The sequence below is a fragment of the Protopterus annectens genome, chromosome 4.part0 (genome assembly GCF_019279795.1).
Source record: "Protopterus annectens isolate FY-2018-M chromosome 4.part0, PAN1.0, whole genome shotgun sequence".
In the NCBI taxonomy this organism is placed as follows: Eukaryota; Metazoa; Chordata; order Ceratodontiformes; family Protopteridae; genus Protopterus; species Protopterus annectens.
This window is the reverse complement of record NC_056733.1, coordinates 514994199-515009170: the sequence shown is the minus strand read 5'-3', so window position 1 is coordinate 515009170 and position 14972 is coordinate 514994199. Positions and strand designations below refer to the sequence as shown.

At 42.7% G+C, this 14972-nt stretch overlaps 1 protein-coding gene across 6 annotated transcripts in view; it reads right to left on the bottom strand.

Moving 5' to 3' along the window:
• AP1B1 (adaptor related protein complex 1 subunit beta 1) overlaps positions 1–14972 on the bottom strand; it is a 1110789-nt gene that overhangs the window by 188957 nt on the left and 906860 nt on the right. For all 6 annotated transcript variants that reach the window (XM_044068431.1, XM_044068429.1, XM_044068433.1 and 3 more), the window contains 3 exons: positions 11893–12022; positions 9275–9359; positions 8598–8684 (listed from right to left, as the gene is read on the bottom strand). In XM_044068431.1, the coding sequence (XP_043924366.1) occupies positions 8598–8684; positions 9275–9359; positions 11893–12022 (302 nt within the window). The remainder of the gene's footprint in view (positions 1–8597; positions 8685–9274; positions 9360–11892; positions 12023–14972) is intronic.

Here is a 14972-nt window from a genome sequence, read left to right as displayed (position 1 = left end):
GAAGCTAAACTTGGCCTGCCTCTCAAAGAAGCCTTGGAAACAGAAGGGAGGCCCTAACCACCTTAGGAAGAGAGGGAAGAACAGCCACCTGAGAAGCCCCTCAGCCTGGCCTACTTCCTGAGAGGACACATCTTGTAACAGTAAAGTCTCTCCTGAGACTCCAAAGAAACTCCTGGCAGAACCTCCGGCTCCACTGAGCCTTCTAGAGAACCGACGTCCGGGACTGTCGGTTCTTCAACTCTAGGTTTTGCTGCTTTGTCCTTGCGCTTTTTGGCCGAAGCGCCGGAGCATCCGACGGCATTTTATAATTACAACGCTTCCCAAAAACTAACCTGGCACAGTCTAACCTTCTCTTAATAGTGCATTTGTTAAATCTAGCACAAGAGCGGCATCCAACAACGTCGTGCTCAGGCCCTAAACAAGGTATACACAAAGTATGGTAATCCCTATGAGGTATCTGTTTCCCACAAGAAATACAGTTATTCACTTTTTCTGACATCCGGTTAAATACTGAGGCAAGAAAAAACCAAAATATTCCCCAACGGGGTACTTAGCCAACTTTGACTCGGTCTGAAACTCTGACTTCAGAAACTTTCAGAACGCCAACCTGCACTCGCAAAATTGCTTCTGCATCGGACCATGCGGCAAAAAAGACTGAGGATATGACGTCGGTCATGCGCATTAGTACCCTGACGTACTGACGTCAGTCTAATGCGCCCTGACCGACGTCAGCCATATACTTTGGTATTCGGGCCGACTGGACAGCGGACTACCCAATAGTTAGGACTGCAGCAATGTGGAATGAAGATCATCATCAAAATCTTTTGCTGCACTCCAAAATAAAAATCTCTTCCATTTATCTGCGTACACTTTACTTGTACTAGGCCTTCTAGCTTCCAAAATCACATTCAAAACTTGTTGTGGAAGTTGAGACCCTCTATGGTTCAAAACAGAATATGCCAGGCTGTTAGGTGAAGAGAGTGAAGTTTGACATTCAGCAAATGGCTGTCCTCCTGTGACAACAGGTGTGGAATCGAAGGCAAAGGCCATGGAGGCTTCCGTACCAGACTTCTCAGTAATGGGTACCAGTGCTGTCAAGGCCAATCTGGAGCTATTAAAATCATCCTTGGCTTGTCCTGTCTGACCTTTAGAAGTACCTTTGGGAGGAGAGGCAGAGGAGGAAAGGCATACACATGAAGATTGCTCCAATTGAAAGAAAGAGCATCCACTTTCCAAGCTGTGGGATGAAACCTTTTGTGCAAAACTTTGGCAGCTGATGGTTTAGTGGAGAAGCGAACAGATCTATGTCTGGAGTTCCCCATGACACTGTCAATTTCTGAAATACATGAGGATCCAATTTCCACTGTGGGGATCCATAATTGTCTGCTCAACACATCTGCTAAGGAGTTCTGTGCTCCTGGCAGAAACCTTGCCTGAAGATTGAGCTGTAAACTGAGAGCAGTCTCCCACAAAATCATTGCTTGCCTGCATAGAGGATAAGAATGTTCCCCTTGCTTGTTGATGTACCACATGACAGTTGTGTTGTCTGTTAGAATCAACACCTGCCCTGGAAGAAGTAAATCCTTGAAAGCTATTAATGCAAACTGGACTGCTAACATCTCCTTCAGGTTGATATGTAGATGTTGTAGTCTGGCAGGCCACGTGTCTTGTATCCACTTTCCATTTAGATGAGCTCCCCAAGCTTTGTCTGAGGCATCTGTCGTTAAAATCTGACTCGCCTCTGGTCGGGTCACAGAGAGTCCCTTGTTTAGGTGACATTCCTGAGCCCACCACAAAAATTCCTTTTGAATGCAAGGTATTATTTGAATGACAGTGTCTAGATCCTGGCAGTGCTGTGTCCATACATTTTTGAGATACCATTGCAGCTTCCTCATATGCAGTTTGGCATTGGGAAGCACCAGAATACAAGATGCCATGAACCCTAAGGCTTGAAGGACTGTCCTTGCAGTCAGCCCGGACTGATGAGATAGCTGATGGAAGTAAAGGGATAGACTCTTTTGTTTGTCCGGGGTTAAAAGGCCATCTGGGATGCTGTATTCAGTCTCACACCCAGAAAGCACATGTCCTGAGAGGGTACTAGACTGGACTTTATTTCGTTCACAGAATACCCCAGGCATCTTAGCACTGCTATCACATATTCCAAATGATGAAGAAGCTCTTCCTTCCTTGAGCCAGAATCAGGCAGTCGTCCAAATAAGGATAGATCTGTATTCCTTTTAGCCTGAAGAAAGCTATCACTGGAGCCAGAACTTTCGTGAACACTCTGGGCGCAGTAGATAAGCCAAAGGGCAATGCAGAGAACTGATAGTGAGAAGTCCCAGCACAAAAACGTAGATACTTCCTGCAACTTAGTCTGATAGGAACATGAAGGTAAGCCTCCTTGAGATCCAAAGTTACCATCCAATGATCTTTGCCCAGCAGAGGTAAAAGCTGCTGTAACGCCAACATTTTGAACTTGGGAATGTCCAGATAAGTGTTGAGGGTAGATAAATCCAAAATTGGTCTCCACGTGTTCCCCTTCTTTGGTACTAGGAACAGGCGAGAATAAAATCCTAGGCCCACTTCTGGCATAGGGACCGGCTGTATGGCCCCTATTTGGAGTAACAGAGAAACTTGCTTGTGAGCCTCTATTCTTTGTTGAGGAGGAACGTCTGGCATGCCTTTGAAAGGAGGCAAGGTATGGAAATAAAACCTGTAACCGTGGTGTATGATATCCAATACCCATCTGTCTTGGGTAATTAAACTCCAATTTTCTTTGAAAAGTGCCAACCTTCCTCCCAAAGGTGCTGCCAGACGAGAAGGCTCTGGCAGCTGAAAAGGTAGGTCACTGGGTCTGTTTACGAAAGGACTGACCCCTGCCCTCACCCGAAGACTGTGCAGGAGAACTCCCTGTTCTAGGCCTGAAAGAGCCCTGAGCTCTGCCCCTACCACGTCTAGACCTACCCCTAGACTGGGAATCATAAGAAGGATACGTCCACCCCTTAGTAGGCCAATTTCTACTAAACTTTGGAGGCTGGACCTGCAAAAAATCTTTAACAGTCTGCATAGACTTAGCCTTGTCTTCCATTTTCTTTAAAACTGCCTCAACAGGAGGACCAAACAACACGTCAGATTGTAAAGGAGCATCTAAAATCCTTGTTTTAACATGTTCAGACAAATTTTGATCCCTTAGCCAGGCGTGCCTGCGAAGAACTGACCCAGTGGCAGCCACCCTAGACGAGGCCTGTACAGCATCAAAACCACATTGCAAAGAATGCTTACCCACCTGTTCAGAAACATGTACTAAATCTTGCAACTCTTTACAATCAATACCTACTGCCAGAGCATCAACTTTAGACTTCAATTGTGAAAGGAGATAGTTTTGGTATTTCAACATGTGAAACTGGCAATTCAAAGCCCTCATAGCAAGTGTGGAAGAAGTATAAATTTTCTTTCCCCATCTATCCAAGGCCCTAGCCTCTGTCTGCAGGAACCGGATTCTTTACAACAGAAGCCTTAACACCTTTAGGCCCCTGGCTAACAGTTTCTGGGTCCGCCCTAGGACTCTTAAAAAGATACTTATGAGCTTCAGGCACCCTGTAATACCTATCCGGCTTAACAGGAGCAGGAGGCAAAGAATCAGGATTAAGAGAAGCCTCCGAAAAAACATCTTCCACTACATCCAAAACAGGAGGTATAGCCAAAGGCCTATGCTGGGGTAAAAACAAAAATTCCCTAAGCCTTTTCCTGGAATCAGAGAAGTCCTGACCTTCCCACTTAAAATGCTCCCTCATGGAATGAAGAGTTTCTGAAAAAGAAAAATCCTCAGGAGGAGAAGCAGAAGGAGTAGAATCATCCACATCAGAATCAGAATAAGGAGAGTACTCCTGCAAGTCTTCAGCCGAAGACTCTGTAACATCTGAAGCCTGCTCAAAACCCCCCAGCTCAGGCTCCATCCTAGGTCTCTTATCAGGAGGGGGCATAGAACCCCTAATCAAAGTAATCAAATCTTCTGCCATTTTAAGCATATGCTTCTTGGGCACAGTTCCTGAAAAGCTAGGGGTAACACCAACTGAAGCTAAACCTGGCCTGCCCCTGGGAGAAGCCTTTGAAACAGAAGGAGAGGGCCTAGCCACCCTAGGAAGGGAGGGGAGTATAGTAACCTGAGAAGCCCCCTCAGCCTGACTTGCCTCCTGAGAGGCCACATCTTGCAATAATAAAGTCTCACCCTGGGAACACAAAGAAACCTCCGGTGGAGCCACCAGCTCCACCGACACCTCTAAAGAACCGGCATCTGGTACAGACGGTTCTTCTAGCCTAGGCTTAACTGCTTTGTCCTTACGCTTCTTCGAAGAAGCGGGCATCGGAGCATCCGACGGCATTTTATAATTGCACCGCTTCCCAAAGACTAACCTTGCACAATCCAACCTTCTCTTTATAGTGCGTTTATTAAATCTAGCACAAGAGCGACAGCCAACAACGTCGTGCTCAGGCCCTAAGCAAGGAATACACAAAGTATGATAATCTCTATGCGGTATCTGTTTCCCACAAGAAATGCAATTATTGACTTTCTGACATCCGGTAAATCACTGAGGCAAGAAAAAACTAAAATATTCCCCAACGGGGTACTTAGCCAACTTTGAACTCGGTCTGAAACTTCGAAATCGAAAAATCTCAGAACGCCAACCGGCACTTGCAATGCTGCTTCTGCATCGGACCATGCGGCAAAAAAGACTGAGGATATGACGTCGGTCATGCGCATTTGTTCCCTGACGTCCTGATGTCAGTCAAATGCGCCTTGACCGACGTCAACCTTATACTTTGATATTCGGGCCGACCGAGGACAGCGGACTACCCAAGTGAAAGGACTGCAGCAATGTGAGATGAAGAACATCTGGCAATTTAAAGCTCTAATAGAAAGAGTAGCAGAAGTGTAAACCTTTTTGCCCCACCTGTCCAAGGCACGAGAATCCTTTTCAGAGGGAATAGGATTTTTAGATGAAGCGGCCTTAGCAGCCCTAGAACCCTGAGAAATGGTTTCAGGATCAGCAGAAGGGTTCTTAAATAAGAATTGATGGGAGTCAGGGACTCTGTAAAATCTGTCAGGCTTAGAAGGAGCAGGCGGCAAGGAATCAGGATTCAGGTTAGCTTCAGAAAAAGCATCATCCACAACATCAAGTACAGGAGGAATAGCCAAAGGTCTGTGTTGAGGGAGAAGGAGAAATTCCCTAAGTCTCTTCTTGGAAGCAGAATAATCCTGACCTTCCCAATGAAAATGCTCCCTCATCTCATGTAAGGTTTTCCCAAAAGAGAAATCTTCAGGGGGGGAAGCAGAGGGAATAGAGTCCTCTGCATCAGAATCCTCATAAGGAGGAAAAGAATAATCCTGGTCAGTGGAAGAGACAGAAGACACAGAAGCCTGATCAGATGAATCGTAAGGAATATCCTGTCTAGGCCTTTTTTCTGGAGGAGGGTGAAAACCCCTAATCATTGTAAGTAAATCTTCAGCCATCCGTAGTAATTGCTTCTGGGACTTGGGAGCTGTATCCGAGGAGGCTTGAGAAGAAACCCTTGGTTTTACAGGAGTCTTTGACTTTGCCTTTGTCTTTGTAGAAATAGTGATATGAGAAGGCCTGAAAACCCCCTCAGAAGCCGGTACCTGCACAGCGGTTCCGAACCCATCTGAAGGAGCGACGTCTGAAGGTCCTGCAGCAGATAAAATACTAGGCCTAGAAGGCTCCCCATGGGAGTCAGTGTCGGCCATCGGTTCCGAAGTGGCGGATGACAGGGGCTGCAAAAGCACCTCACTGACGACCGCCGAACCCGAAGCTGGCTCCGGCTGCAAAGTATCTTGTTTGGACCTCGGAGGCCTATCCTTGTCCTTGCTTTTCTTTTGAATTCTGGTTGTCGGTAAAGTATCCGATGACATCCTATAATTGAATAGTCTACCGAAATAATTCAAGGCCCAATCGTACCTACGCTTGACAGTGCGAGAATTAAACCTGGCACAGAACCGACAGCAAGAAACGTTGTGGTCAGGGCCTAAGCAAGGTAGACAGTAAGAGTGGAAATCTTTATGAGGTATTTGTTTTCTACACGATATACAATTATTAACTTTTTCTGACATCGGAGGAGAAGTAGAAACTTCGGACCGACGACAAAGCACGATGTCTTGAATGTGTCAACCAACGATTTGCGAGCTGCTTTCCACCGCACGGCAAGAAAGACTGGAGAAGATGGCGTCGGCTGTCAGCTTTATACCTCTGCGTTCTGACGTCAGGGTACTTGCTGGTACAGCCGACGCCGGACCCAGACTTTGGGATTCTGGCCGACCTCGGGCTGCCTGCCGGCAGGAACACCCTACAGTTATGACTGCAACAGTGAAACACGAAGAACATCACTATTCTACATAGAAGAAAAACTGTCAGTTATATGCATTAAATGTTGATCCATACATAATTCATTGGCTAAAACAAAAAGAGTTAGGTTTGGGCATTGCCAGTGGAGTCCTAAAGGATTATGTATGGGAGTCTCTTCTTTTTTGACCTATTCCTCACAAAGAAGAGTCAAACGAGTTCCGGATAATAAAATATGTCGATAGCTGCAAACTAAGCAAACATGAATACTTCAATAAAAGATGTCAAATTTCTCCAAGATGGCCTACAAAAATAACATACCTAGTCTAGTACAGCCGTAATGACCTTGCATTTAAAGCCCATAAATATCATTATGAAATTTAAAAACCAGCCAGAGACACAAGAGACAAACTATCCAACAAAATGGTGAGCGACCACCAGAAAATGCAGCAGCAAGTCCAGCAGGGATAAAAGTTCCTTTAGAAGGTTTATTAACAAACTCGCACTTAAACAATAAAAAGTATCATTAAAGATACTAGCGCTTGCTTCCTGGTACCTTCCAGAACTTCCTCAGATAAATCTAAACAGATTAGACTACACCTAACTTTAGCCCTTAAATAACCTCTGTTGAAGCTACAATGTTTCCTCTTCTCCAGATTTAGAGAGAGAGTGTTCAAAAACATTACATAAATTAACCCTATTAATGAGAACAGTTTCATGGTCAGACGAACACCACCTACTAATAATTTAAATCCAAACTGTTGTTTGGAAATTAAAGAGCGGTTGAATACCACTATACATTTGTTTAATACTACCATTAATGTGTTTAATGTTGTTAGCCACGATGTTTCTAGTATTACTGATATATTGGAAGAAATGAATTACAGGTTGCTTAAGATAAAAAAGTTACATCTAGAAAATTCATATCTGGCAACCTGTGTTGAGGAAATAAACACATACATACACATCTATACAGACACACACACACACACACACACACACACACACACGTATAGTATGGGTCGACTTCTAAATTTCGAAGTTTCAAAACTTCGAATTTCTTACAGTCGAGACCATAAGATCGAAAGTTCGAAACCTCAAACTGTAAATAAAAGAAATAAAAACAACATTTTTTCCAAGTTCTTTACTCCCTCACTAATTAAATATACCATCTCTGAGATTGCACTACAGCGAGGAAAATTGTAAATATTCCATTCCATGCTGTACATCGACCTCCATTTAAATGGTTCGAAGTTTCAAAACTTTGATCTTATGGTCTTAACCATAAGAAATTTGAAGTTTTGAAACTCTGAAATTTAGAAGTACATCCATATATATATATATATATATATATATATATATATATATATATAATTTATTTATTAGAAGTAGATCCATATATATATATATATATATATATATATATATATATATATATATAATTTATTTATTTATACTGATGACAAAAACACATATGCAACTTTACCGCAAAGAATAAAAAGTGCAGCTGGAAGAAAGATCCAATACTTTACCTTTACAAAAAACAGGATTCATAAAAGTTTGTGTACTTCTGCTCGGCTAACTGGACATATAGCTACAGGGATCAGTTTCCCTTTAAAATGCTAACTCCAAATCTGCTCTTCCAGTGGAGTTTTAACAGCAGTGATTTTTGACTATTAAAAGAATATGAAAAATATTAACTTTATATAGTCCAGTTTTAATTACCCCTCTGCAGTTACTGTTACATGCATTTCTTTTAACATGTCTGTACCTATATGCTGCTTTGTTTACACTACTTTGCATATTTTTTTTATAATGGCATATACTGTTACATAATGGTTTTAATTAGACTCCTGCATGAAACATCAGTACCATACACATGAACACCAACACATAAATAGTACTAGTACCTTTGATGACGAAAGCTCCTAGTGTGTACTTGTACAATATTTTACTTCCTCGTGTAATTGTAAGATGCAAGAGTCTTCTCTTGTTCACTACTGTGTTTGTATAATATACCATAGGCATCTGTTGAAAATGGGTGGGCAAGGCTCTTTTGGATACCCAAAGTCAACTAAACATAAAATAAGTGAAACTTATTCGATGACCATATACCCGTTTGATGTCAACAAAGAATAAAACAAGCCCAACTGATCTTAGAAGCTGTAAGTAACTTGAATGAATCTGAAAGTCACATCATTATACATATGTGACAGTCCAGCTGAAAACAAAATGGCATACCTGCACTTAGCGTACAATCCTTTATCTGGAACTGAGCTTCATTTTCACTAGGGATGTCTTTCCAAGTAGCCAAAAAAACTTGTCGATCTGAGAATAGAAAAAAAAAAAAAAACAGAAACAAGAATCAAAAACTTTACAGCTTTCCAATAAATTCTGCAGAAATAATTAATGACTACCAAATATAACAGGAAAAAAAACTAAAAACTACCTGAAGACTATGTACAATTTATAGATGCAGCAAAGCTCCAACACTACTATGATTTTTTTTAAGGTTTCTGCTGGGGATTGGCGTAATGGGTTAAGGTGTTTGCCTCACAAACAAGTACAAGGTTTGATTCTCACTAAGGGAGATTGGTTAGGCTTAAAATGGTCCACAAGGGCAGCTAACCTAGTACTTGCTTATGAACCTATGCCTGTCTGGAATATAACTTTCAGCCTAAGCAAGAATGAATTAATTTGGAATATCATCAACAGTGTCCCAAGCAGCACAAAGGGCAAAAAAAAAGCTCACCACAAAATTATCAAACTTCTTATCTGCTTGTATCATTTAAATGGAACCTCCTTTATCAGGCTATCAACATCCTTAAGAATAAGATAGGGTATGGGACTAAAGGCTACAAATCCCAGCACCACGTAAAAATGTGGACATTTAGAATGTCTCTTTAAAATGCACTCACCCATTTTGCCATCTTCCACAAACAGAATGTTAAGGGGATAAAGGCAACTGAAATAGAAGACATCAATATTGTTCTTCACTGCAACCTAAAGACAACAGAGATAAGAGAAAAAAAACAGGATTACGATCGCTATTACTACATATGTAATATCTACAACAAATCAGCAATGCAAAGTGATGAAAAGTAAGGAACAAGGAAGCACAGAAGTACTCCTCCACTCAGTGCTGTTAATTAGTAGCAACCAAGCCCCTACGTTCAGGTCACTGCACAATGACAGTAAGCAGAGGAAGATCACATGATGACTGTGAACCACTGAAAAACGGTGGAGCAACTGTTACCATTAGTCCTACTCAGTACTTGATAAGGCTGGAAAGCGCCAACAGTTGTTCCTGGACAGGCACAAATATTACTAATTTGTTTACTGCATTTTAACTTCATTAGTTCAGCTGGGTCACTGCCCTTTTTCATTTTAGACTCAAAGAAAATGCACAGTACTGACTTGGATGGGAGTAGGGATCTGTTATGTAGTTCCCAAGACTGGGAAGGTAGGAATGGTTGCCATTCAGCACAAGTGTACAATGCAGTGCTGACCCTTAGGGCTGAGAGGATGAAGGCACCCCGGTCCAGCTCCCCCCCCTCCTGCAGCATGCAAGCAGAAAACAGGGCACTGCAGGGGTGCAAGTTCCTCTGAGTCTGCCAGGATAATTGCTTTACCAGTTTAGCTACCACTTGTGAGTGGGTATGGCCCCTTGCTATGTGATCAGGGCTCAAGAATTGGGGGTGAATGCTTGCTTGTCGCATGTCATGGGGAGTGGAGATGTGAGTGGGTGTACAGACAGATGCCTGAAGGACATGTACAGAGGTTGCTTGAGGAGCTGAGGAATAAAAGCAAATGGTTAGCACAGAGTAAGGTGAAAGAAGAAATGGACGTACGGACAAGTAAAGAAAAGACAAGCAGGAAGAAGCCAAGGTACAATGCAGGTGCTCATAGCAATGACAAGGGGTGAAGGACAAGAAAGTCAGAGATAGTCATGTAGTCACTCACACAACAAGGATAGCAGGAATGAAGTAGACATGGAGAGATACTCAATTAAACCACAAATGAAACCAATAGAATGTTGTTGTTGTGGTGTCTTTCGGCTTTTCCCGGTTAGGAGTCACCACAGCGGAACTCCGGTCCGCTAATGATTGGTAGTTGATTTTTACGTGCCGAGTTACCAGCCTTGATGCACAACCTTCAACAAAGGTACGCCCATTCACGCATGTCTCCACACAGAAGACGCTCAGCTGAGAATCGAACCGGACAGCATCTTACTGTGAGGCGACAACGCTACAAAAACCACAAAACAGTGACCCAAAAAGAAGTAAAACAGTGTTTATTCCTCTGACGTCTCAGCTAATGCCTTCACAGGAGAATCAAGCAGAAATTCTCCTGTGAAGGCATTAGCTGAGACATCAGAGTAATAAATGGAGATACTCAACCTGATGAGTGAAAGTTAAAAAAAAGCAAAAATAGTGGAGAAAGCATGCAGGAAGGGTAAACAGATGAAAAGACTGTCAGGTGATGCACAGGGAAGAAAGCAACTAACACAGGCAATGAAAGGAACCGAAGGGGAACAGAATGCAAATAGGTAGCAGAGGCATGGGTCAAGAACTGAGGGAGATGACAGTGTGGGGGGACAGGGAAGAGGGCTTTAGCAAACTGAGAGGAATCACAAAGGTGATTCGAGAGTTTTTGCACAAGAGACAGGTGAGATTCGATTACACTGAAACCAGTCCAAGAATTAGACGTAGTAACACACAGCAGGAAAGGATTCAGGTGGTCATCAAGGGAATGGAGAGGATGCACAATGTGGCACCAAGAGGCACCACTAATCTCTTACAGGACAGAGTTGTGATGGTAGGAAAAAAAAAAAGAGTCACAGAAGTGGGACAGAGATTCTAGAACGGGGGGGGGGGGGGTCACAGGCAGGATTCTTACAAGTTAGTACCAATGACAGCAGTCAGCAGGCTGAGGAAGGACAAGGCAAGGGAGTGTACTGACTGAATATAGTAGATGACAGATTATATTTCGCTTCATTGCCGACTCACTAAAATGACATACACTACATTAACCACAGCATGTTGAAATGCAATAAATCTAATAAAAAAAAGACACAATGTTTTATTACGTGAGTAAGGCCCCTGCACTCCCACACTCCCTGCTAATTATATGTACTAACTCCAAGATTGTAAAACGGTAGGGAAAGGGCAAAATCCCACTCCCCACTGTGTAGTGATTTTCAAGCAATTGTCAGCACCCTGCAATGGACCACCTGTTTGATAAAACAATCTTCCTTCCTAAATGTTCAATGTGCAGAATTTACGAAGAAACACACTGAACCCTGACAACAGATAAGGGTCTAGGATTGCAAAAAGAACAGAAGGGAGGGAGATCTGTCAGACAGCCTAGCTATATGCCAGACACAGCAGTCACTGTAGCCTAACACAGACAGCTATGGCCAGTGCAGCTGGGATGAAAACTTACATCTCAATGACTGTACCTGCAATCTATAACACAGGAAGGAGTCAGATAAAGTTGTTAGGTATTTGCTCCAGACCACATACATGTTACAAACCTGCAAATTGTTTAGCGGATCCATCTTCATTACAGAGCCTACTGTATTGACTGCAAGAGACACTTCAATAGTCTGGTTGGGAGCAAGTGGAGCATTGATTTGCAGGGGAGCTGCTGGGGCAAGACAAAAGCTGCAGAGAAACACAAGAGAATAATTTTGTTACCACAACTTATCTGCTCACATTCCAATTATTAAAAACAACAGGAGCAAATACCTTCACCAAATTTATATCAACTGACCACATTCAACTTAAGAAGCAGAACAGACAGCCTTAGTGCAAATGCTTGACCTCCGGAGCTACAATGCTCCAGGTTCCAGGTACAAGTATAATCACCAACAAGATAAACGTACTCACCTATGGGATAACCTGCACATTTTCTGCAACCAAAAGCCTTTCTTATTTCTTCACAAGAAAATAACAGTCAAGATCTTACATTATCAGCTGATCTACAGACAACCCTCCTTGGTGGGTATGAATATGTTCATCCTCACTTTCATTTTAACTTAGCAGTCTTCTCTAAAGTTCCTGTGGTCAGGGGATGACTACAACCAACTCTGTCGCACTCAGTGATCCCATTCCTTACACTAGGAGAGTGCAACTAGTCTCTGTGCAGATCAGTTTGCCATCAACCAGATAGTAATTATATTTTCTATGAAATACTTGTGCCTGTTCAACACTGCACAGCATGAGTTACAGACATTTGCCAGCCACTGCATGAAACACTAGAGTTTCCAGTGCAAAAGAAGCATGTTTGTGCTGCTCAGGCTACCATGGGACAAAAAAAGAAGTTATGTACTCACCATAACTTTCCATCTGTGTTGTCCATTTTCATTCTTCAATATATGGCTTCAGATTTGATCCTTCTATTTGACTCGACTGCTGTTCTACAGCTCGTAGAAGCCACAAACTCTCGAGCTCCTCCCTTGCCCATAATGCTGTAATCCCCCTCCTTCTCCAGATCTTGTTTGCAGCTCCCTAAAGTAAAATATTGCTATACTTTACATACTATGGAAAAACACTTTCTGAAGCTCAAAGAAAAAAAGAACTTGGTTCCTGAGGCACTCTCCCGCTGTACCGGAAGGACAGTGGCCTTTCTTTTGACACTCACATTGCTAAAGTGGTTAGAAAGACCTTCTACATTGCCCACCTGATCATGAAGGGATTCACATCCAGATCTAGTGAGGTCATTGTTCCCCTGTACTCTTCACTTATCAGACCAATGATAGAGTACAATGCCCCATTCGGGATGTATCTCACCCGACATCTGCAGCAATTGGAGAGACCCCAAAAGTTCCTCACCAAAAGGATAAAGGGACTCCAAAATATGTCATATGCTGCCAGATTGAAGAAACTCAAGCTCTATTCAGTCGCATACCATCTGCTCAGAGGTGACATGTGCGTGACATACAAGGCCATGTCCAACCCGGAATTAATGGACATGCTCCACCTCAAAAAATCCAAATCCACCAAAACCACTAGAGCAAGCGACTTAAACCTTAGCACGGATATAAATAGGACGTGCTGGAGGGATAGATTTATCACTCAGAGACTCCCTATACTGTGGAATAAAATCACGGTCCATGTGAGGCAGAGCACCTCGCTGGCTCTGTTCAAGAGAAATCTTGACCTGTGGATGGGAGATCGTAGGTTTACCCCGGGAATCATCTCTGTGTCACTGCTGGACAGAGGCACAACAAACTAATGGGCACAGTATTTTTTCATATAAGGGGTGGCCGTAAGCCACAAAACTTTGGGCTAGGATTATAAATGCCTTAGGGCAGATAGCCTAGTATAAACCTATGAACCTATAAGTCATCAAAGAAACATGGGACAGGAGTTGAAGAATGAAAATGGACAACACAAATGGAACATTATGGTGAGTGCTTAACGTCTATCTGATATTGTCCATTTTCATTCATTCCAACAAATGGGACAGAGTGCCGAGGTACCTGAATCCTGGGTGGACTCTAAGGAATGATATTCCTGAGTACTGTAGAGCTGCTCTTCCTCTAGAGACCAGATCCAATATGCAAGGAGTAATAAAGGTATGAGGGTTAAACCAAGCTGCAGTTGCACAAATATCATCCATGGAAGTTCTGGACAGGAAGGCCGATGAAGTCGCCATGGACCTATTTGAATGGACCTTTAAGGGTTGTTACAGACAAAGGAAATACAAATCAGTCACCCATCTCAATAAAGTTACTTTTGAGACTGGTTGACTCGATTTGACTTCTGAAAAGGATACTGATCGGTGCAGATAGAAACGTAATTGTCTATGAACATCCACTAAGTGTAACATGTATTCGCCTTTGTTAGAGAAATTTGGAAAGAATACCGGAGATGAATGGCTTGACTGAGGTTAGATCCTGACACCACCTTAGGAAGAAAGGTAGGGTTGGTTCTTAAAAATACTCAATCCTTGTGAAAGATTAAATATGGAGGTTTAGAAGATGAGGCCTGCAGTTCTGATATTTTTCCAGCCAATGTTATGGCTATGAGAAAAATCATTTTCCAAGTCAGATATCTTAACTCATCTCACTGCAGATTCAAATGGACTCTGAGTTAGGGCCTGTAACATTACGGTAAGATCCCAAGATGGAGTAGGGTCCTTGAAGGGTGGCTTCAGTAAGAAGACACCTTTTATAAAGGCTTTATAAAGCCGTGGAGATGCAAAGGCAGAATTATCCACTCCAATATGGAAATTGGAGACAGAAGCTAGCTGAACATTAAATGTAGAAGGACTAACCTACTTATTGAAAATGGAAATCAAGAATTCAAGGATCTTAAGTATTGCTGCTGAAAAGGGGTCTGTGTCATGTAGTTGTGCCCAAACAACAAATCTTTTCCATTTGCTTTTGTAGACTTGTCTGGTAGAAGCCTTGTGAGAAGATAAAAGAACACGGCACTCTGGAGATGACAGCTTCGGCTGTCTATCAATAGAATTGGAGATACCATGCCGTTAACTTGAGACCCTAAATGTCCAGGTGAGTCATGTCCATCGGGTGAGACTGAAGGTCTAGAAATGGATTCAGAATCCATGGTGGGTAGGCTAGAAGAGGCCAAAGGAAGGGGAACCAAA